The sequence below is a fragment of the Anguilla rostrata genome, chromosome 16 (genome assembly GCF_018555375.3).
Source record: "Anguilla rostrata isolate EN2019 chromosome 16, ASM1855537v3, whole genome shotgun sequence".
Taxonomy (NCBI): Eukaryota; Metazoa; Chordata; class Actinopteri; order Anguilliformes; family Anguillidae; genus Anguilla; species Anguilla rostrata.
The window spans coordinates 10,374,876-10,396,362 of NC_057948.1; the positions used below are offsets into that span (position 1 = coordinate 10,374,876).

Below are 21,487 nucleotides of genomic sequence, written 5' to 3' on the forward strand. Positions count from 1 at the left end.
GTCAAATAGAATTAATTAGAATGATCAGGTCATGCAGATGGCCTGTATGTTGCAAAATTAAAATACACAAAATCAAGAAAATGTTTATTTATACACACAATGTTCATTGTGTTGATGTTGTGCTGTACATGGTACAGTATGCTTTAATCCTCTAGTGGCTTTGTCATCTGTCTAGGGAACACACTTTTCGGAATCCCTCACAGCATTAACATTTGACTTTGCCCTGAAGGGGATCAGAGGGTTTTTGTGCAGGAGGTGGCAGATGCACCGGGTGTGCCAATGATCGCAGACACAACATTTCCACTGCTGCTGCCTCTCCCGGAATCCGCTGACCGAATCCTGACCCTTCGGCTGTCCCTCAGCCACGGTCACCTAATCCCCTCTGCCAGTAAATAAACAGCTGTGTGCCCCCCTCTGCCAAGCCCTTGCCCTAGGAAAACCCTGGTAGCATTTTCCAACAAGTTGCATTCGCCCTGTCACTTTCGGCTCAGCTTATTAGGGCGAGATGGAGCAAAATCGATCCCGTGAATACCAACTGCCGCGCGGGCGGACAGGGCACTCACCAGGCAGTGTCACGAGCGCACCGTAAATCACGGCTTGCCTGTGCATCATGATGGCAGTTCACGCGGTTCTTGAATTCCGTTTGGAAGCAGGCTGCAGTAATAGCATTGACCAGAGGAGGTCCCCATCTCCCTGCATGAGATACTGGAGCTTTCCTCTAAATGAGTTTCATACGTACACCCACGAAAGTCAGAAACAAGAAAAAGAAAAAAAAGAAAAGAAAATAATAATAAAGAAACAACTCAGACGAAAGGACAATAAGACAATAAAATAAATCCACCAGAGCTTTCAGGGGACTGATGATGTGTGCAGCACCTGTCTTTGTGTGTGGGCGTATTTGCCTATTTGTACATGCATGCGTGTGCGCATATGTGCTTGTGTACATGTGCGCAGACAAACAGAAAAGCAGGCAGTGATATCTGTCTGCAGGTGCAGAACGAAGTTCAGATCACAGCTGGCCTGTAACTGTAAACGAGAGAAAGGCTCAGTTTCAAAGCTCCTTCCTCATTTACACTAAATTAACGACTGAATGACGAAATGGATGACCTATGTCCTTGCAAAATGGGCCTACGGTTTAAGAGAATAGTATTAACACTCCAATGAAAAATAAAAAGTGAATTATATGACTGTTAACAATGCATCCGTAGACCCTGTAAAACAGACGTCAAATGTCATGGCTGAATTTTTTGATGTACTTGCGTGAATACTCGCAACTGTGTTAACTCATTGTGAATGTGATCATTATTTTCATGAGAAACAGACATGTCTCTTTCAAAGTCCTATAGATCAGGCGTCCAGGCGCATGAAGCTGTTAGAACGGCCAGTCAGTCCACCTGGACGCCATTAGGAGTTTGACTGCATTTGAGAAATGCCTCATTACATTTCTAGACATAAACTGCTCTTATTCTAGAAACGTTTATTTTGACTTTTTAGTTTTAATGATTGCATGCTTGTTGTAGGATAATTACAAACCACCTCAATTAAGGTAATATCTGAAGATGGGTTTTGTCCCCGCATGCCACATTTGTTAAATAAATAGTGGTAATTTCTCATCGTTTAGTATTTTCAAAGGTAATTTTAAGAAGTACACAAATGACTGAGCACGAAATGAATATCGGCGCTCTGTCTGATGCTGTCTGGATGTTTACCTCGTGGTGACAACATTAATAGGTCATGCCTCTTCTTCTCGCCAGGCAACAACGCGCGAGGCAAAAGGTGCCATTGCATTCCTGGGGAAAAAAACACGTTTTACAGACTGCGTGTCTCTAGTTACGTTTTTATTCCATGAAAGATAAATAGTCAGAGACTGTATTTGCCCCTTCTTCTCGCCATCTCCGTGCCACTTAATCCGCGTATGCGCACTGAGCGCCTCTATTGTCTCCCAGCAGCAGCAGAGCAGTAGGGACGAGCGCGGATATGAGAGAACAGGGGAGCGGCACACATTGACCCGAATCTGCGGCACACGGAGCGCACAGCCAGCACCGCCGCACGCCGTCGGCAGAGGGACAGGCGGAGAGACGGACAGACTGCAGTAGTTGTCATGGCGTGCCCAGCCGAGCTGCGCTGCGAAGAAGTTAAATGATATTTTAAAGGAAGGGACTGCGGTTTGAGATCGGCTTTGGGATCCGGCGCCTCTCTGCGCGCCTCTGTTGTGATTTGAGCAGGTTGTCCTGTCATTTGTTGAAGGTTTTGTCTTGTCTTTACAAGGCAACTAGGCTTTTTGTCATTCGGTTAAATTCGAAGGCAATCGTTCATCTATTCATATTTTTCCTTTGTGAGGTTGATACGGACTTCAAGCTCGCTCATGTTCCGATTAGGGAAATGCGCTGTTGCGTCTGTTGGGCACAGCTGGTTTAGTCAGACTTGACAGCCCGTTTTTTTAGCTCGTGTCTGTCGCTGCCCGAAGCGGATCTGGGGCTTGTAGACCTCTACAGACAGGGCACATCGGAGCCGTTTCCTCTAACGGCTCTTAATTGACTGCACACCCCCGGTTTATAGTACCTCGTCCCGTGTCCTCTGGTGTTTTGGATGGGGGGTAAGCAGAGCACAGCGGGGCGGCCCCGGGGAGCTTTTCCCGGTGTCTCGACGGATGACAGCGCAGTGCCACCCACGGCCCACTTCGGGCACTACCGACCAAGCGGCGCGATGGGTTTGCGCAGCCGATCCGTGAGTTCCGTGGCAGGGATGGGCATAGATCACAGCGCCTCGGTGCCGTTCGGATTTTACACCGCCCGAGGGACTGGGGACACGGACAGAGCCGGGGGAGATTCTGGGTCGAATACGGCCCATGGAAACGGCTACCAAGAAACGGGCGGGGGGCACCACACGGACAGTATGCTGTATCTGGGCTCTCGGGGGTCGCTTGCAGACACCTTGCCCCTGCACATAGCGCCCCGGTGGTTCAGCGCTCACAGCGGTAAGTACAGTTTACCGACAGCACGCACAACACCGCCTGCTTACAGCGGGAGATAATGACATCAGTGATATAAATATTCACGGGGCAGCGACGCTGAAAGCTGTCCTTTAACTTTCCACATACCTCGGAGATATGATGCAAACCATAAACTATTGGGTGAAGATGCGCAGGCATTGTTTATGCTTGCGGAAAGTAAGGGTGCGGTGGATTTGTCTGCGTGTATGTGGCTCCCGCGTGCCAGCTGATCGGTGTTGGCGGACTATCAGCACGCGATATAAAGTGGAGGAATCAGAATCCGGCCTGCCCTATTGTTTAATCTGACGCCGACATTTTGCCTATGTGTGTTTATACGTGCGTATGTGAATGAGTCTGTGTAAGTTTGTGTGCACATAAGTTTGTGTGCGTTTGTGAGAATGTGTGTTTTTACATGCATGTGGTTTTGTATCTATGTGTTGAAGAGAAAGAATGCGTGCTGTGTATGTGTGTGAGGGAGAGAGAGAGAGAATACGTACATAACATACATACACGTGTTTGTGTTCATATGTGTACATATGAGTGTCAGTGCATATGTGACTGTAAGATTGTTCGTGTCTCTGTGTGTTTATGTCTGTGTGAAACTGTGAGTGAGTATATATGTGTGTGTGCGTGTGTGTGAGAGAGTTTGAGAGTGTGTGTGTCTGTGCGCTTGTGTGTGTGCGGGAGAGAGAGAGTATGAGAGTGCGTGTCTGTGCGTTTGTGTGTGTGTGACAGAGAGAGTTTGAGAGTGTGTGTGTCTGTGCGTTTGTGTGTGTGTGTGTGTGTGTGTGTGGGAGAGAGGGTTTGAGAGTGTGTGTGTCTGTGCATTTGTGTGTGTGTGGGAGAGAGAGATTTTGAGAGTGTGTGTGTCTGTGCATTTTTGTGTGTGTGGGAGAGAGAGAGTTTGAGAGTGTGTGTGTCTGTGCATTTTTGTGTGTGTGCGGGAGAGAGAGTTTTAGAGTGTGTGTCTCTGCGTGTGTGTGAGAGAGAGAGTTTGAGAGTGTGTGTGTCTGTGCGTTTGTGTGTGTGTGTGTGTCTGTGGGAGAGAGTTTGAGAGTGTGTTTGTCTGTGTGTGTGTGTGAGAGTTTGAGAGTGTGTGTGTCTGTGTGTTTGTGTCTGTGTGTGAGAGAGAGAGTTTGAGAGTGTGTGTCTGTGCGTTTGTGTGTGTGTGTGTGAGAGAGTTTGAGAGTGCGTGTGTCTGTGTGTGTGTGTGTGAGAGAGAGAGTGTGAGAGTGTGTGTCTGTGCGTTTGTGTGTGTGTGAGAGAGAGTTTGAGAGTGCGTGTGTCTGTGCGTGTGTGTGTGGGAAAGAGTTTGAGAGTGTGTGTGTGTGTGAGAGAGAGAGAGAGAGAGAGTGTGAGAGTGTGTGTTTCTGTGTGTTTGTGTGTGTGGGAAAGAGTTTGAGAGTGTGTGTGTGAGAGAGAGAGTGTGTGAGAGTGTGTGTCATCATTATCTCTGGCTCACCTCAGCCTGTAGTGTGTCTGAGGGCTCGTCAGGCTCTGGACCGTGGCTCTGTCCCCAGACGCTCATTAAGGCACCGTCCCTCGGGGAGAGAGAGAGAGAGAGCGCGGGCGAGGGAGAGAGCGCCAGACGTCAAAACCTGAACCCTTTTTTCATCTCCTCCTGCTCGCCTCCTCGGAGGAGAGGAGGCCTGCCCGTCTCGAGCTCTGCAAAATGGCTGTTCTCCAGCGCAGCTACAGGTGTCCACGCGAGCGCGAGCTCTGATCCAGAGAAGATCGTTACCAGTGCCAGACGCAAACACAGAGCAGGGGGAGGGTGGGCCAGGGAACTGGGCTGGGAGGGGGGGGTGTAGAGGGGTACAGAGAGATTAAATCCCATTGACCCCTGCTCTTAAGGTCTCTTGGTGTATCACTGGACCTTGAAATTCCAGGCAACAAGCAGGCTGGACACTCCTATGGGGAGATTCCTCCCCTGTGACCCCACCGTCCCCTCTACTCATCAGAACTGCCCTAAGCGTAGGGGAACTACACCCCATTTCACCACTACTGCCCCTAGTGGACAGGAGGAGTCTCCTGTCAGTGTGGATAGTATCACGAGAAAGGTTCTACCAGTGAGTAGATGTATTTTCCGGGAGTCTCTGTGTGGCGGTGGGTTCACTAGCATCTCAGAGCTGCTACTTTTGAGTCTGCCATCTTTAAGACATCATCTCCCCTAAACAGCATCCGAGGCCTTGTGAACAAGCCTATCTGAATCTTCCAGGTAGAGACTTGTGTGAATTCAGTGTAAAAAAAAAAGTTGAGAAAAAAATATTGCCTGAAAACATGACTGATTTTACTGCTAAATATTTCAGAAAATCATAGTGAGTAGAGTCAAGCCTCACCCTTAAATCTTAGTGATTAGAGAGTGTTTTACCTGGATAGGTAATCTATTGATTGGGTCTGCGATCAAGAAAAGGTGGAGAGGCATGCATTTAGGTCGGTTTTCTAGGTCAATAAGCTAATCCTCAGCTTTCCCCCTGATCAATAAGACCTGGCAGGGGCGCTGGTAGGAGCAGTGTGTGCTTTATATTACTTGGAGAAGGATGGTCTGTCTCGGCTTGCAAAGCTCAGAGAATTTACAGTGCCATACAGACAAACTCGGAGCAGAGCCGCATAAAAACAGATCATATTTCACAACCCCTCTGTCACACGAGGAATATTCCTGCATATACTGATCTCATCTACATCACAATTTTTTATTTTAAATGCAAGTTTTAAAGCATCATAGCACCCCCACTAATCACAGAAGAATTATGATTTGGTTTTGGTATAATTGACCATGGCATAATTGACTAATTGGATGCGTCATCTCTCTTCATTTCAAAATAAATTGTTTACCCTTCGATTACAGTAGTGCCACATACAAACACACACACACACACACACAACCAGACACCCACCATAACACATTCACAATCATTTCAACTAATTAAAATCGATTGCAACACTGACCATCGCTCTACTCGGTTAATATTCCAAATTCATGCATTTCTATATGCAATTACAATGCATTAGGATAGCATCATCTTTGTTATCGAGCTTTCCCGTACATTCTGTAAACAAATCAAACGTTGTCTCGTGGCTGTAAAACAACCCCTGCCCTGTTGACTTGCTGGATTGTCTCTAGTCGACTGCGATGTCAGTGGTGCTTAAATTGCTTTCGTTTCTTGCTGCAGGTTTATTTAAAACTAAATTACAACTTCTGCACTGCTTAAACTAGGCTGTCTGTCACATGACTTTCAGCCCTACTGCTGAATGGGGCTGCAAATCAGCACTGAAGAAGACCTGACGTTATTCAAACACACAGAGAGAATATGCAGATCATTTATCTTCAGTTCCGGATTTTCAAAAGGACTGAAAAAATCTGCTTTTGCATAGGCATCTCTTACCTGGGCCATGCCTAGTCAAACTAGGAGCATAGGTGCTGGAAGCGGGGTTGGTTTTTAGGAAACTGGAGCCTTCGCTTCCCTGTTTCAACACGTCAGGGTAGTGGGGGGTGAATCTTAGACACAAATTACACAGACTGAAGTTATAGCTTATAAGTTTCACTCTCCATCCAATCACACAGACTGAAGATGCAAGCACTACTCTTCATCCAGTCATACTGACCAAAGGCACATGCACTACACCACCAATGTTGACATTACAGTGGAAACAGACTTTAAATTGAGTTTATAGGACCTACATATAGGATGAGTGTACAGATCATTATAAACTGCAGTGTAGATAGATGCACATTATGACATGTTACAAATGATTTGGAGTAGCCAAGCACAAGAGGCTGCCTCAGAACCAATCCAAGGTGATAATCCGATACTTCTGATGCTCTGTTCTGCTTTCTGTAACATACATGGGCTTGTGTGGATGTGGGGTCGACAGGGTGAAGAATACGTCTCCCACGCGTTGTGCAAAGGTCTTTTGGACACCACTGAAATTCCTGCAGATTGCCCGAAATTTTCAAAGAAGCATCAATTTTCTCAGATTTTCAGAGCAAAGTTGTTCTTTCACATACCTGTCCATTGTGGCTGGTAATGTGCTCTGTGAAAACTCTCGGAGATCTGCGGGAGTATTTTCACAGTTTGAAGTGTTTCGTAATGCCGTTTGATCCAGGTGCAGCAGGATCAAATGCGTTTCATCCTGATGTGTCTGAATCTGATGTTCTGAAAAATGTTTTGGGAGCGAATTTCAAAAGCATTTGGTAATACATTTTTTTTTCAATGATCTTAGTTTCCTTGGTGATTCATTTTACTGGCAATACAGCATTTGAAAACATTTTAGTATTTTTGACCAGATCCTTCTCTATTGTTCTTCCTTCAAGCCTTGCACTTTCTGGTCCTTAAATTTTGTGTTTATGTTTGATTAATAAGTTAATTCATATTTACGTTTGTCTGTGTCTGAGGTCACTGCTGTCTGACATTGGGAAAGCTGCTCAGTCGACGGAAGGCATTATTTAAATTTGATGGCTTAAACAAATTAGTCCCTGTGAACACTTACATACCCCCGCTGCACCTGTTCCACGCTCGCCTGTGCGCACAGGACAGTCACGATAAGATTTTTTGAAATAGCAAGCCAGTGGGCGAGAGCAGGGTTTTGGTGTAAAAATACCTTTCAAAAATGATTTCGATAATGTCGGCTGAGACCTAAGACAGAGTTCAGACTCTACGTGACCAGACTGGGCCCTCAGCATTTTACATCGCAAGTTCTGTTCTTTTGAGGGCGTAGTAGGTATGAAGACTCGGACTCCTTCATAACCAGTGCATGCCACTTCAATACGCACTACAAAAGCATTCACAAATAATTATAGGCATGTAGGCATAAGGCGTGTTGTCACCACTGATGCAGCGAATTCCATGATGTACCAAGTGACACGCAGCCTGAAGACACAAGAACTCCTCACGTCTCTGCTCTCCATCCACTACCTGCGGGTATTGACATAAGTATTTATGAAGGGCTATGTAGTACTCATGAAACAGTTATAAAGCACTTACGAAGGACCATTCGAAGAAAGTGCTGCATTTTTTTACAAAAAGATTGAAGACTAAATGAATCGCACACTGATGAGAGCACAGGGAGTCGTTTCACACTGGTCAGGGTCAGTGTAGAAGGCAGGATGCCGTCTTCTTCGTAACTAGGAAAAAGAGCCCTGTCCTACTGGGATGAATGCAGATCATTATTTGTTTCCTTTGTATGTACATATACATATGTTTGCTTGTATGTGCGTGTGTGCGTGTTTTTGTTTGTGTGCGTGTGTGTGTGCGCGTGTGCGTGCGTGTGTGTATGTGTGTGTGTGTGTAATGGAGCACAAACAAAGTGATGGCAAGTGTTTTCAGTGTTTTTCAGGAATGATTTCACGGTAGTGCAGCTGAGACATCTGTGCTGATCTGTCCTGAAATATAGGCCACTATACAACTGAGTCTGACTCTGAGTCTCTCTCTCTCTCTCTCTCTCTCTCTCTTTCTCTCTTTCACTAACTCTCTCTCACACACACACACACACCACCCCCACAACATACCCACATTCAGACAGATTTCCTCAAGACAGCAAAGTGAGAGAGAAAGAGAGACAGAGAGAGAGAGAAAGTGAGCGAGAGTGGAAGGAAAAGGGAAGGAACAGGAGAGCCGTGTCTCCTCTGACTTCCTGTCTCTAATGTCTCCCGATGTCCCTGCCCTGAGTGACAGCTGTCACATTCGCCGTATCGTAGGACACAAAGCTGCTACTGTAGGCCCTGTGGCAGCTGCTACTGTGCTGCCAGACCGTTTTATCCCCGTGATTTCATTCAAGAGAAGAGCACAGTATTCACCCCTCCACACTGTTACTCACAATACCCACTGCAACCCAGAACGTCCTAGTGCTACCCCTCATTAACAATACACCATACACCCTCAACCCTACATCACAATACACTGCCTGTATCCCAATACCCCCACCCCCCCCCACCCTCATTCCACATACCCCACATTGACCATATCAATTTGGACAGGTGTCAGAATCTCTCGGCTGGATTAAATGTAAAAATATACATTATTCTAGAAAACAAAAATAAAAACAACAGGCCTGCTTTCTTTCTCCTACTCTCCATCTTGCTCAGTGTTTGTTCCTCTGTTACTTTCCCTTCTTCTCTCACTCCTCTCACTCTGCTGTTTCCATGGGAACTGTTCTTCTCTCTTGTACAGTAAAGAGTTGGCAGAGTGGAGTGGAGTTGAGAGTGATGTCATAATAACACAACCTTATTTGGGCATCCGGTGTTCCGGCCAGAGGAGGGACAAGCAGAACTCAACCCTGGGGTTCTATAGCATCCACCTGTGTCGTGAGCTCCTTTGTGTGCTCCTTATGGTGATGACAGGTGTGTGTGTGTGTGTGTGTGTGTGTGAGAGAGAGAGAGAGAGAGAGATAAAAGTGTGTTTATGGGGGGCCTTTGATTAGAGGGTGGAAAGCACTGAGCGTGTGGAGGTGTTCATGAGCTTTTATTTCTATTGTAAGATACAGTAAGAAGCCACTTGAGAACATGGTAACAATCAGAAACATACATATGTACAGCAACAAGCACACAGAGATACATAAGCATTTCTCTCTTCTCATCGTCTCACACTCACACATGCACACGCATACATACACACACGCGAATGCACACACACATTCACACCTATGCAGTCACACATGCACACGCACTCACACAAATGCACACACACGCACAAATACATACACAATTTACACATATTTACAGGCATGCACACATGTACATAGGTCACATGCATGCACACACACCTACACACACACACACACACACACAGAAACTGTTGTGACGTTCAGAACTGATGTGGACCTGGTGCGTCAGTGTGATACCAGTTCGGCTTAATGGATGATGACAGTCAGTAAGTAGGAATGTCCTTGAGTTGTCAATGCTGAATGACTGGATTTAAAATCAGAGTGCTTGTTAAGTGTGTACACCACAGATATTGTACGCACACATCCCGGCAGGCACACACATGCACACACACACACACGCACGCACGCACGCATGCACACACACACATGTACAGATGTCTCTTATACACACACACCACATACACTGCACACACATGCCTCTCTTGTGTATGAACAGTTACATGTGCGCCTTTCTGACACACACACACACACACACACATGCTCATACATGTGTGGATGGTGGATGTATAGAAACACGCTTTAATCTTGGTCTCTCTTTCACACATACACACGTGTACACACGCATCCACACACAAACAGACACACACACACACAGAAACTGTTGTGACGTTCAGAACTGATGTGGACCTGGTGCGTCAGTGTGATACCAGTTCGGCTTAATGGATGATGACAGTCAGTAAGTAGGAATGTCCTTGAGTTGTCAATGCTGAATGACTGGATTTAAAATCAGAGTGCTTGTTAAGTGTGTACACCACAGATATTGTACGCACACATCCCGGCAGGCACACACATGCACACACACACACACGCACGCACGCACGCATGCACACACACACACATGTACAGATGTCTCTTATACACACACACCACATACACTGCACACACATGCCTCTCTTGTGTATGAACAGTTACATGTGCGCCTTTCTGACACACACACACACACACACACATGCTCATACATGTGTGGATGGTGGATGTATAGAAACACGCTTTAATCTTGGTCTCTCTTTCACACATACACACGTGTACACACGCATCCACACACAAACAGACACACACACACACACTCTCACTTCCTCTCCCAGTGGAAGTGAGACAGAGGCATTGTGGAGTCTAGCAGAACAAGGGGGGTGAGGGCAATGAGGAGCTGATACTAGAGGGGGTCAGGGAAATGACTGTGATCCTCAGCAGAAAGAATAGCATGGTTCAGAGGTGGAGTCCTAATCTGAGCCTGAGTACCGATCTCACGGGGAAGTTCTGTGTCAAACGAAGGCCTTTGGGCCGACTGGAGAATATCTGCAGCTTTTAGATAATTTAACACTCGCTGCTCGTTGGGTTTTTACCGAGCAGCCCAAAGCAAGACCAGAGAGAGACTGGAGGCGCCTTAAACAGAAACCTCACCCTGTAGTTCAGTGTGTGCAGTGTTTTCGCAGCATTATACGTTCACAGATTGTGCGCAGTTACTTTCTTCTGGCGTGTTGTTATCTAAACCCTTCACTGGGGCTTCTGTATGCAGAGTTATGTTCCCATCGATTAGCTCGGTCTGACTGGCCCTAGCCATTAGCCTGGCCTTGGTGCTAATTACGGGGAGGAGGCCTATTGATTGGTTTGGTCTGTCACCTTCACTAAAATGTAGTTTTCCAACTTTTCCAACGGAGCAGCCTTGCCACAGAGTCACAAGGACAACGTTGGTTAATGACAGCCCAGCCAATCAGAGAGGCGGATTGCAGCTCTGATGACGCAGACACAACAAAGGAGCTGAAACGTACCAACTCTTCACAGATGACAGTGTTTTGATTCCTCGTGAATGCGAGCATTTAGACTCCTCGGCAGTGCTAATGTTTCGATTCCTCACAAGCGTCATTTCATCATCGACGCCAATGTTTTGGTTCCTCCCGACCGCATGTGCTTTCGATTCCTCGTTCGACCATTTTGGGTCCTCGGGGATACGGACGCGTGGATTCCCCTCGCAGTGTGAACGTGCTGATGCCAAACAAACAGAAGTGCCCGGTGCCCGGAGCCTCGTTCGTTCGGTCGTTCGTTTGAAGAATTCGTTTTGCTTGTCGGCCCTTGTTCCCGTGCCCTGTGCGCAGAAACGCACCGAGCAGCGGCGCTTCACCTCGGCGGGCTCTCCGCAGGTTCTACTGGCCCGGCTGAACCCGGCCACGTCCAATCAGAGCGGGCGTTACGGCCCTCCTCGCCGAGCTCTCACCTTTCCTCATTACCGCTCTCGCTCGCACCTTTCCTCATTAGCTCTCTCTCTCTCTCTCTCTCACTTCTCTTCTCTCCATCATCCCTCTCTCCATTCCTCCCTACCCATCTCTCTTTCCCTGCAGAGAAGCTGAAAATAGCAGCCGGTGGAAAACTGGGTCAGCTGCAATCGGGGGTGGGGGCTGGGGGGGGGGGGTGGTAGCGTGCAGCAGGGATTGTCGTGGGGGGGGGGGGTAAAGCATCAGACTGTGTTCATTCCTCCTCCTATCTGTTTTCACCCTCTCTCTCTCTATCCCTCTCCCTCTTCCCCCAATGCGTGCTGCCCTGCCCAGCCACTGCTGCTCGGAGCAGAATTTTATCGTGAAGCCAGGCAGCAGCGGGAAAGCCAGTGAAACTCTCTCCGTGTTTGTGAATGGCACAGAGGGACATGGCATGAGGGACAGGGTGTGACTCCGCCCCTAGCCTTTCCACTCTGCCTTTCAGGAGGAGCTGAGCAGTTGTCACTGCTTTAACTGGCACATGGAATCTGTTTTGCATGGGAAGTTTTTTTTTTTTGACATCCCAAAGTTGTGCTTCCCTCTTCTGCTTCACCTCATCTTCACCTGAATATTCTGCAGGCAACCTGTCAATCATCCCCTTCCACCCCGGGGGCTCTGTGCCCATATCCTGTCTCTCCACTGGCTCCAAGCCAGCATCACCTCTCCCTATTGGCTTGCGCATACTGTATGTCTCAACGTGATTGGCAGTTACAGCACGGCTTCTATTAGCCTCAGGTGTGAGAGATATCACTGGATACTGGCCTCTGGCCTATGAGAAGCCCACAGTGACAGCTGCCATTGCCCCCTCAGTAGACAGCAGTCGAGCTAGCCAGGGTTTTGGGGCCTGCTTCTGCTAATTGCACTTGGGTACAGGACAGTCCCTCCCTCTTTTGCTTCCCTGTTTCGGAATGCCCAGTTGTATTTGTAAATGTGTTCCTTTCCTGTGAGGCCCTGCCACTTCCCAGGGAGAGCGGTAGTGAACCCCGCCCCCCCCCCCCACCCAAACTCACACGACCCTCCTGCCAGACGGGCCGCTATGGCGACCGCGCGGGATGCAGGTTTTTGAGGTGACGCTACGGTCAGCTGCCACCCCCCACTGCGGTCCACCGTGAGGGTCCGGTCTGGGCCGAGGGACGGGTCGCCGGGCGAACAGACGGCGCCTTACTCAGACACGAATCCGGCCAGTAAACACAGCATAAGGGTCCAGACTGATTGAAATCTTGGGGAGGGGGGTCGTATTTATTGATGGTATGGTTGCAAGTTTGTAAGCGAAACCTTCGGCCTGTGCTATGTAAATACGCTATGCTATGTAAAGAGTTGCGCAAGTCGCTCTGGATAAGAGCGTCTGCTAAACGCCTGTGATGTAATGTAATCTTGATGACGGTAAAGCAGTGCATGCTGGGAACTGTGTCTGTGGCTGTTTTCCTGTGGAAGGGCGGAGGATTGTGGGCTCATTTGGTCACTCTGCGGCTTCGCCCTCACAGCCAGGCTTCCCTTTTCCTGTCGTTGGAACAGCCGCGCCATGCTAGCCGTGCCATGCTAGCCGTGCCATGCTAGCCGCGCCACGCTAGCCGCGCCATGCTAGCCGCGCCATGCGAGTTTGCAGCGTCGCTCTGTAGCCGCGGCGTCAGCTCGTGTGTCAGAGGTCTATGGAGACCCACCATCTTCCCCCTTTTTTTTTTTGCGCTCACCTGCGTAAGGTGTTGCTAGGAAACACGGTCACCTAGGAAATGTTCCTCTCGCTCAAAGAAAAAAAAAAAAAAGAAAAACAATAACAGAGCCACAAGAACAAAGATGTTACGTCACTTTCTTTCCAGGACACCACACGCACATACGTGCGCACACACATGCATACACACAAACGCACACATAGACACACACACATTTACACAAACACATACACTCACAGATACACACACACACATTTACACACACACACGCACACACACACACACACTCAGTCCAGCCAAAAGCAGAAGGTGGGCTCTGCTGATAAGATGAGAGGGACCACACAGTGAGAGATTTGTTTCTCACCAAAGACGGCAAAGAAAATGACAAGATATACATGTGCAATGCAAGTCAATGAATAATAAGTGTCTAGGAGCTGTAGCCAAATTTTAGTCCATCAAGGAATTTACTGGCCCAAACAGCTTTAATATTCAAGTGGGCACTAGCTTGTCTCTCGTGTAAGAATGTAACAGCATGAACAAAGTCATCAAGTTATTCAGTCCTGCGACTGCGAACTTCTTGAATAAATGTCAAAACTACTTCATAAATATGCATGAGGTCAAGCATTTTCATCAGAATATTTTCTTGACTGGCAAAGCATTATTAATCAGTTATTCAAAAAAAAAAAAGACTTTGTGTATGAAATACCTCACTTGTGACAAGGTTGGAAAAACTCCATTGATTCCCATTCAAATCAGAACACCTCTGCATGATCTTAGTTCTTGTGGGCAGAAAATCCATCCAGCTGGTGATCTCGTATCCACTCGACCTCTCTCATTTCACTGGGCGTGAGCACGAGGATGTGCACAGGGGACACGCATTGTTTCATGGGCATTTTGGTGCTCTGGAATACACCCATTCTGACAGTCTCTATCTCCCCTACAGGGTTCAGGTGTCCCATCTGCTCCAAGTCTGTGGCGTCCAATGAGATGGAGGTTCACTTCATCATGTGTCTGAGCAAGCCCCGCCTCTCCTACAACGGTGAGAAACAGCTCCTCGCGCTCCCGCCTCCTCCCGCTCCCCCTTTTCCACTCCTCTCTCGGTTGCCTTCATGTCGCTTCATTCAAAATATTCCCCCGGAAAAAAAAGTTCTTAATTAAAGAGGAACTGAAGACAGCTTTCAGTTGATTTTTTACATAAATTAAAAAACACTAATCACAGTGACAGCTGTGTATTCCACGCTGTTTGAGTGATAGCTGTATGCTCTGTTACATTTCAATGACAGCCGTCCATTCCGGGACGTCTGAACAATAGCTGTTGTTTCCGTGGTGACTGACTGACAGCCGTCACTCCAGGGATGTTATGACAGTCTGTCCTGAAGCTGGTGTTACAGGGATGGATTTGGGGTCTTGTGTGCGTGTGACCTGTTCACTGAAAGTTGTGTTTTTACGTGACTCAAACAGACTTTAGAATACTATTATCTATCCCCCTTCACCTCTCCCCCTCTCTCTCGTCCTCCCTCTCTCTCTGTCTCTTTTTGATTAGTTATACACAGCTGCGCATAGAAACAGGCAAGCTAATCTCACTTTCCCAGAATGCACTCCCAGAATGGCTGCAAGGTATCAGCCTATTCCCTAACCACAACCTCCCTCCCAGCGTGCCTACCCAAATCAGCCCTGACCACACACACACACGCTCACACACACACACACCACACCACGCAGCACACACACACACACGCTACCACGACACACACACACACACACTCACCACACACACACACCACACACACACACACACACACACACACCGACCACGCACACACACACACACACACGCACACACACAGCTCAGCACGCACACACAACGCTCAGCACGCACCACACACCACCACACACGCTCACCACACGCACACACACACACCACACACGGACACACACACACACGCTCATGCACGACACACACCCACACACACACACACGCACACGCTCACGCACGCACGCACACACACACACACGCTCACACACACACACACGCAAGCCCACACACACACCACACACACACACACACACCACACTCACCACACACACCACAATGCCACACACACACACACTAACATGCCACACACACACATCACACATACACACACACACGCATGTGTGCACACACGCACTCACACAGACACACACACACACACACACATACACAAATAAACAGCCTCAGCCCAACTCAGTTTTAGAAAGAAATGGGGAAAAGGAGGGAAGGAAAGAGAAAAATCTTCTTCTAGCACTGATTCTAACTCAACTTCAGTGGAGGGTCACAAAGCGAGACAAATTGAGGCGATCTCTCTCTGTCTCTCTCCCTCTCCTCCCTTCTCTGTCCCTCTCTCCCTCTCTAAGCTATATTTAACTGCAAGTATTAAAATATCATCAGGCAAAGTCATGGCTCGCAGATATGAAGGTCTAACATGCACACACACACACACACACACTCATATATACAGATAAGTGTATGCGTGAACTCGCATGCACCCACATACACCCATATGCACACATGGCAGCCCAAAATACAGTATGGTCACAGACATGCTTACATCCAGACAGATACATTTGCATGTGCACACATATACAAACACATGCTGTACACACACACACACATATACACATAATGTAGACACATATGCATGTGCAGGTAAACACACTGTACACACATATACACATATAAATGCAAGTGTGTACTCATGTGCTTACATGCATACATACATGCACTCACACATGCTGTACAAACACACATCTATTCACAGAAGAATATGCAAACACAAACACACACATCCGTACTACATACACCCTCACAACATGTACACATACAGTACACACACACACACACACACACACACAGTACCCATTCCCTGTCTTTGGGGGCTGTTTAATAGCCTCAGATGGTAATAGGATAAGGGGAAGGGGTATTTGGGAGAGGGGTGCATATGGCAGTGGGGGGCAGGTACAAGTAATTAGCACCAGCTGTCAGGAGTGGTACATTTGGGTGTCTGGAGGGGTTAATCTGTCCTCCATCACTCCTCCCTCTGTACATCCTCTCTCTCTTCTCCCTCCTTCCATCCCCCACCCCCTCTCCATCTCACTACCTCGTCCTCTCCCCTCTCTCTCTCTCTTTCTTTGTCCCTGTTCCCTTCTCTCGGTACTGAGAAAAGCTCTAAATATATATGACACTGCAATCGTTTATCATGATTATTATTGTAGCTGTTGTTGCTGTTACTACTGCTATTCTCCGGTTCCCAGCTCTAAGACGCTGCTGATACAATTCCCTGCAAAGATCTCATTACAAATAGAGGCACCGCACAATGCGAAAGTGTAACTTCTGACACAAGAGCACAACCGATATCAGAGGGGAACTCCGCAGTTTCTCGTGTCTCAACACGTTATCTGAAATTCTGCCCTTCTCTTTTCGATCTTCTGAAAGAGATAACACTTTATAAAGTCTGTGCACACGCACAAACACACACGCTCACAAACACACACACACACATGCTCACAAACACACACACACAGACACACACAAACACATTTTTCCACAGGAAACGACTCGATGGTCAAAGAGGAAGTGGTCTCTTGGTTTGAAACTGCAGTTCCTGCCACAAATAACCTGCGGTGCTGACACCTATTTCTGAGCAGAACTTTAGTCGCTGCAAAGAAGCAAGGGGGAGAATGGCTACTTGCGGTGTATGCATGCATATACCTGTGCGCGTGTGTATGTTTAAGTGACAGTGCATTTGTGCAAGTGTGTGTGTGTGTGTGTGCGTGTGTGTGAGTCATAAAATGTGGAAGAGAAAACGTGTTCGATCATGCCATGTTGAGAAGTTCTGTTTTCACAGTGAAGGAATATATTGTTTGAATACAGGAAAGCTAAACTTATACTTGCTTGTGTTTTTTTTTAAACAAAATCCAGTTGTGCTGCCGTCAGAATCACCCAAAGGGCCGCATCAGCAGTGACTGCACTTGCAGTGACGTTTCCGTGGCGACTGCGCTCACTGCACAGAATCATCTCCAAGTTGACAGCACCTATTGTACAGAGCCATCTCTATGGCGACTGCACCTACACAGCCGTCTCTATGGAGACTGCACCTACAGAGTGATCATTATGGCGACTGCACCTACAGAGCCATTTCTATGGAGACTGCACTTACAGAGTGATCTCTATGGTGACTGCACCTACAGAGCCATCTCTATGGAGACTGCACCTACAGAGTGATCATTATGGCGACTGCACCTACAGAGCCATCTCTATGGAGACTGCACTTACAGAGTAATCTCTATGGTGACTGCACCTACAGAGCGTCTCTATGGAGACTGCACTTACAGAGTGATCTCTATGGCGACTGCACCTACAGAGCGTCTCTATGGAGACTGCCCTTACAGGGCTGTCTCTGTGTCGACTGCACGTCTCAGTTCCAGCCCCTGTTTCCTCTCCTGCCCAGACAGGTCTCAGTCACCTGGCACACAGGTGATCTTTGTCAGAGCTGCACGCGCTCTCTGAGGGATTTGGCTGTGGGGCGCAGAGATACGCTGAACACGGCTTACGAGTTCACGCTGAGGCGATATTACTGAGGAAGCGCGCAGTTTGAGGGGCAGCTCGCTGCCGCCCCCTGCTGCCACTGACCAAGTATTGGCACTCTTTAATACGCCACCTTTGCTTGATTTCAGGCAGGGTTAATAATCTTGCGTGCTTTAAAGATATTATCTATGTACATAGCAGGTTAGTGACTGAATTCCTCTTCAAGGTTATAAATGCAGTGCTGCATCTAGGATTTGAACCTGCAACACTGATTATGAGCCCAGTTATGGCTCATTGGGCTCACACAGACTCCTTTTGTTCTCTGTTCACCTCAAACTCTCTTACTGCTCTACATTTGACATTAACATTGCAGTAGTCACACTGTGCTGTGTTGTGTTGCTGTAAAGACCTGAACACACTCAAGGTTGTGTTGTGTGCGTGTCGTACACACTCGAGGTTGCTGAGTTGCGTGTGTGTCGTACACACTCTCTCTCTCTCCTTGTGCAGATGACGTGCTGGCGAGGGACGCGGGCGAGTGTGTGATCTGTCTGGAGGACCTGCAGCAGGGAGACACCATCGCCAGACTGCCCTGCCTCTGCATCTACCACAAAAGGCAAGCGTGTGTGTGTGTGTGTGTGCGTGTGTGTGTGCGTGTGTGTGTGTGTGCATATGTGCATGCTGTAGGCAGACAAGTGCTTTTCCATAGAATAATGTGAGATACCATTGAAATCTAGGGGGTTAGAATGGTGAGGGTTATGGTGGAGAGGGGTGGGGTTAGGATAGTGAGGGGTGGGGTTAGGGTAGTAAGGGGTGGGGTAAGAATGATGAGGGGTGGGGTTAGGATGGTGAGGGACAGGGTGGAGTAATGGTGGTGAGGGGTGGGGTTATGGTGATGAGGGGTGGGGTTAGGGTGGTGAGGGGTGGAGTTATGGTGGTAAGGGTGGGGTTATGGTGGTAAGGGGTGGGGTTAGTGTGGTGAGGGGTGGGTTAGTGTGTGAGGGTGGGGTTATGGTGGTAAGGGGTGGGGTTAGTGTGGTGAGGGGTGGGGTTATGGTGGTAAGGGGTGGGGTTAGTGTGGTGAGGGGTGGGGTTATGGCAGTGAGGGGTAGGGTTAGGATGATGAAGGGTGGGGTTAGGATGGTGTATTCCTGACGCTGCTGTGTCTGTCTCCCTGCAGCTGTATAGACTCCTGGTTTGAGATCAATCGGTCCTGCCCTGAACACCCCTCTGACTGACCCACAGCTGACTCTACTGCTGTAACAGGTGCTCAGAAACAAAAGTCACTCTCCATTTGACCTCCCCTTCCTCCCTCTCCCTCACTCTCTTTCTCATTCATTCTCTCACTCCCTCTCTCTATATATTTTTCTCTCTCAGGGCACTTTATGGACCTAACTTGGATATCTGGACACTGAAATAACCAAAAAAAAAAAAAAAAAAAAAACTAAACAAAATTTAAAAAACAATCAACTAATTAATCAATCAATCAATCAATCAATCAATCAAAAGAAAGAAAATATAACAGACTGAAACCAAATGAATAAACTAAAATACATCAAACCAACACTGGCACCTCTGAACAAGACCCAGAGTCCCGCCACTCTCACCCTGGCCCCTCCTCTCGTCCCTCGGCTCCACCTCCTGGACCCACCCTCGCCCCGCCCACGCAAACTCGGGTGGCGTGACCTACCCCAGCTCCGGCCGTCTCAGGCCCTGAACACAGAGCCTTCAGGGAGATGAAGAGGAGCAAGAGGAAGAGGAGGAAGGAAACTCCGGGAGTGGGGGGTGGGGTGGGGTGGGGTGGGGGGTGGGGGGGTGGAGCAAAAAGATGATTTTGCCATGCTTCCTGTGCGGAGGTGGCACTTCCTGTACATGTCAGCACGTTTCATCAAAAGGGGTTTTTGCTTGTGCGTTGCATTTTTATTTTCTAACAGATCACCCCAGTGTGTCGAGCGACGTGGGGAGAGAGAGTTACACTCCGTGTGTGTCTATGTGTCGGACAAAGACTGTGTGTGGCTGTGTGTGTATACAATGTGTGTGTGTGTGTGTGACAGACGAAGAGATTGTGTGTCCGTGTGCAATTTGGTAGTGGTAATAAAATGGCAATGGGCTATATTTCTGGTCACATTTTATTTGGAGGGAGGGAGCGGTCTGTCAAAGAAGAGGTGTCAAACTCCAGTCCTGGGGGGCCCAGAGTGTCTGTGGGGCCTTTCAAACTCCAGTCCTGGGGGGCCGCAGTATCTGCGGGGCTTGTCTGCTTGTTGTTCAATCACTTGAGGCCTGGAGAACGAAGCGAGTGGACAGGACTCTTCAGCTAATCGACATAATCAGCGGTGCTGAAAAGCACTAAAAAGCAGCAGACGCTGCAGCCTTCCGGGACTGGACGTTTGACACCTCTGGTTTTAAGGACTGAAAACCAGCCAGGCTGCAGAGAGGTCAGCCTGGGACACTTCTGTGTGTTGGCCTCTGAAATGTTTACAGTTGGGATTTGTTCATTTTGTGTGTTCGTGTGCTGGGTCCTTCTTTCATGCTGATGTTAACAGGTCATTGAAATTACAATTTTTTAAATCACCCCACCCTGCCTTTTTTCATATAGGCTTCTACCCAGGGGGGATCAGGCCTTGTTGTTATTATTAATTTCACACTGGGTGCGTGCGTGCGTGCATGCGCGCGAGCGAGTGTAAATGTAATATTTTTTCTGTCTCCTGAAGTCACGCCATCTTTCGAACGATCGCAGCCTTAATATCGATAGCTATAACTGCGCATGAGTACAGCTTCAGTAGATTCATTAAATAGCCGCCAAAACGGCCAAACAACATGGGACTATTTTCACAATAAGAGAAGCTGGAGCTTGCGTTGATTGCAGGTTAGCCTAAATGCACCTGGGCGACACGATTCCGCAGAGGGAACTCTGCAGGCGCGTGCGTGAGGTGTGCCAAACGACTCCCTCAAATCAGCCATTAAATGTCGGCTACAGCTTGTACTTTATATGTACAAAAGGCAAGTGTTGCACACTATACCCTACTGAGCTGCGTATGAAAAGTAACCCCTTCACGTAAACTTTGTTGAAGCATATGATCAGTGTTTCAAACGGGTCATATCAATTACAAATTCATCTCTACGGCCTGACTCTTGTTCGGCGATATTCCGGAATCAGAACTGAGTAGCCTATAGCTAACTATTTAGCCAGGGTACAATTAACAGCTCATCTGGAAAACATTTTGCTTTAAACGAAACTAAGTGTGTCTTCGGTGTCAGTTGAGGCACCAAATGCCAAGTGGAAAGTCACGAATGAGGATACAGGTGGCAAATCGTTATTGCGGCGAGACCTAATCCCAGTCTGTGAAAA

General features: G+C 47.9%; 1 protein-coding gene across 1 annotated transcript; it reads left to right on the top strand.

Moving 5' to 3' along the window:
* Positions 1-1,722: 1,722 nt before the first annotated feature.
* Positions 1,723-19,640, top strand: znrf1 (zinc and ring finger 1). Its single transcript, XM_064313902.1, has 5 exons — positions 1,723-2,977; positions 14,518-14,613; positions 18,649-18,754; positions 19,319-19,404; positions 19,516-19,640. Exons 1-4 carry the CDS (start codon positions 2,590-2,592, stop codon positions 19,374-19,376), a joined length of 648 nt encoding a protein of 215 aa, XP_064169972.1. The 5' UTR covers positions 1,723-2,589; the 3' UTR covers positions 19,377-19,404; positions 19,516-19,640.
* The last annotated feature ends 1,847 nt before the right edge of the window (positions 19,641-21,487 follow it).

What these genes read in the sequence shown, in the direction of transcription:
- znrf1 (XM_064313902.1), top strand. Translation starts at nt 2,590, where the DNA reads ATGGGGGGTAAGCAGAGCACAGCGGGGCGGCCCCGGGGAGCTTTTCCC. An exon ending in GCCCCGCCTCTCCTACAACG is followed by an intron (nt 14,614 to 18,648) that starts GTGAGAAACAGC and finishes CTCCTTGTGCAG; the next exon opens with ATGACGTGCTGGCGAGGGAC. An exon ending in CTCTGCATCTACCACAAAAG is followed by an intron (nt 18,755 to 19,318) that starts GCAAGCGTGTGT and finishes GTCTCCCTGCAG; the next exon opens with CTGTATAGACTCCTGGTTTG.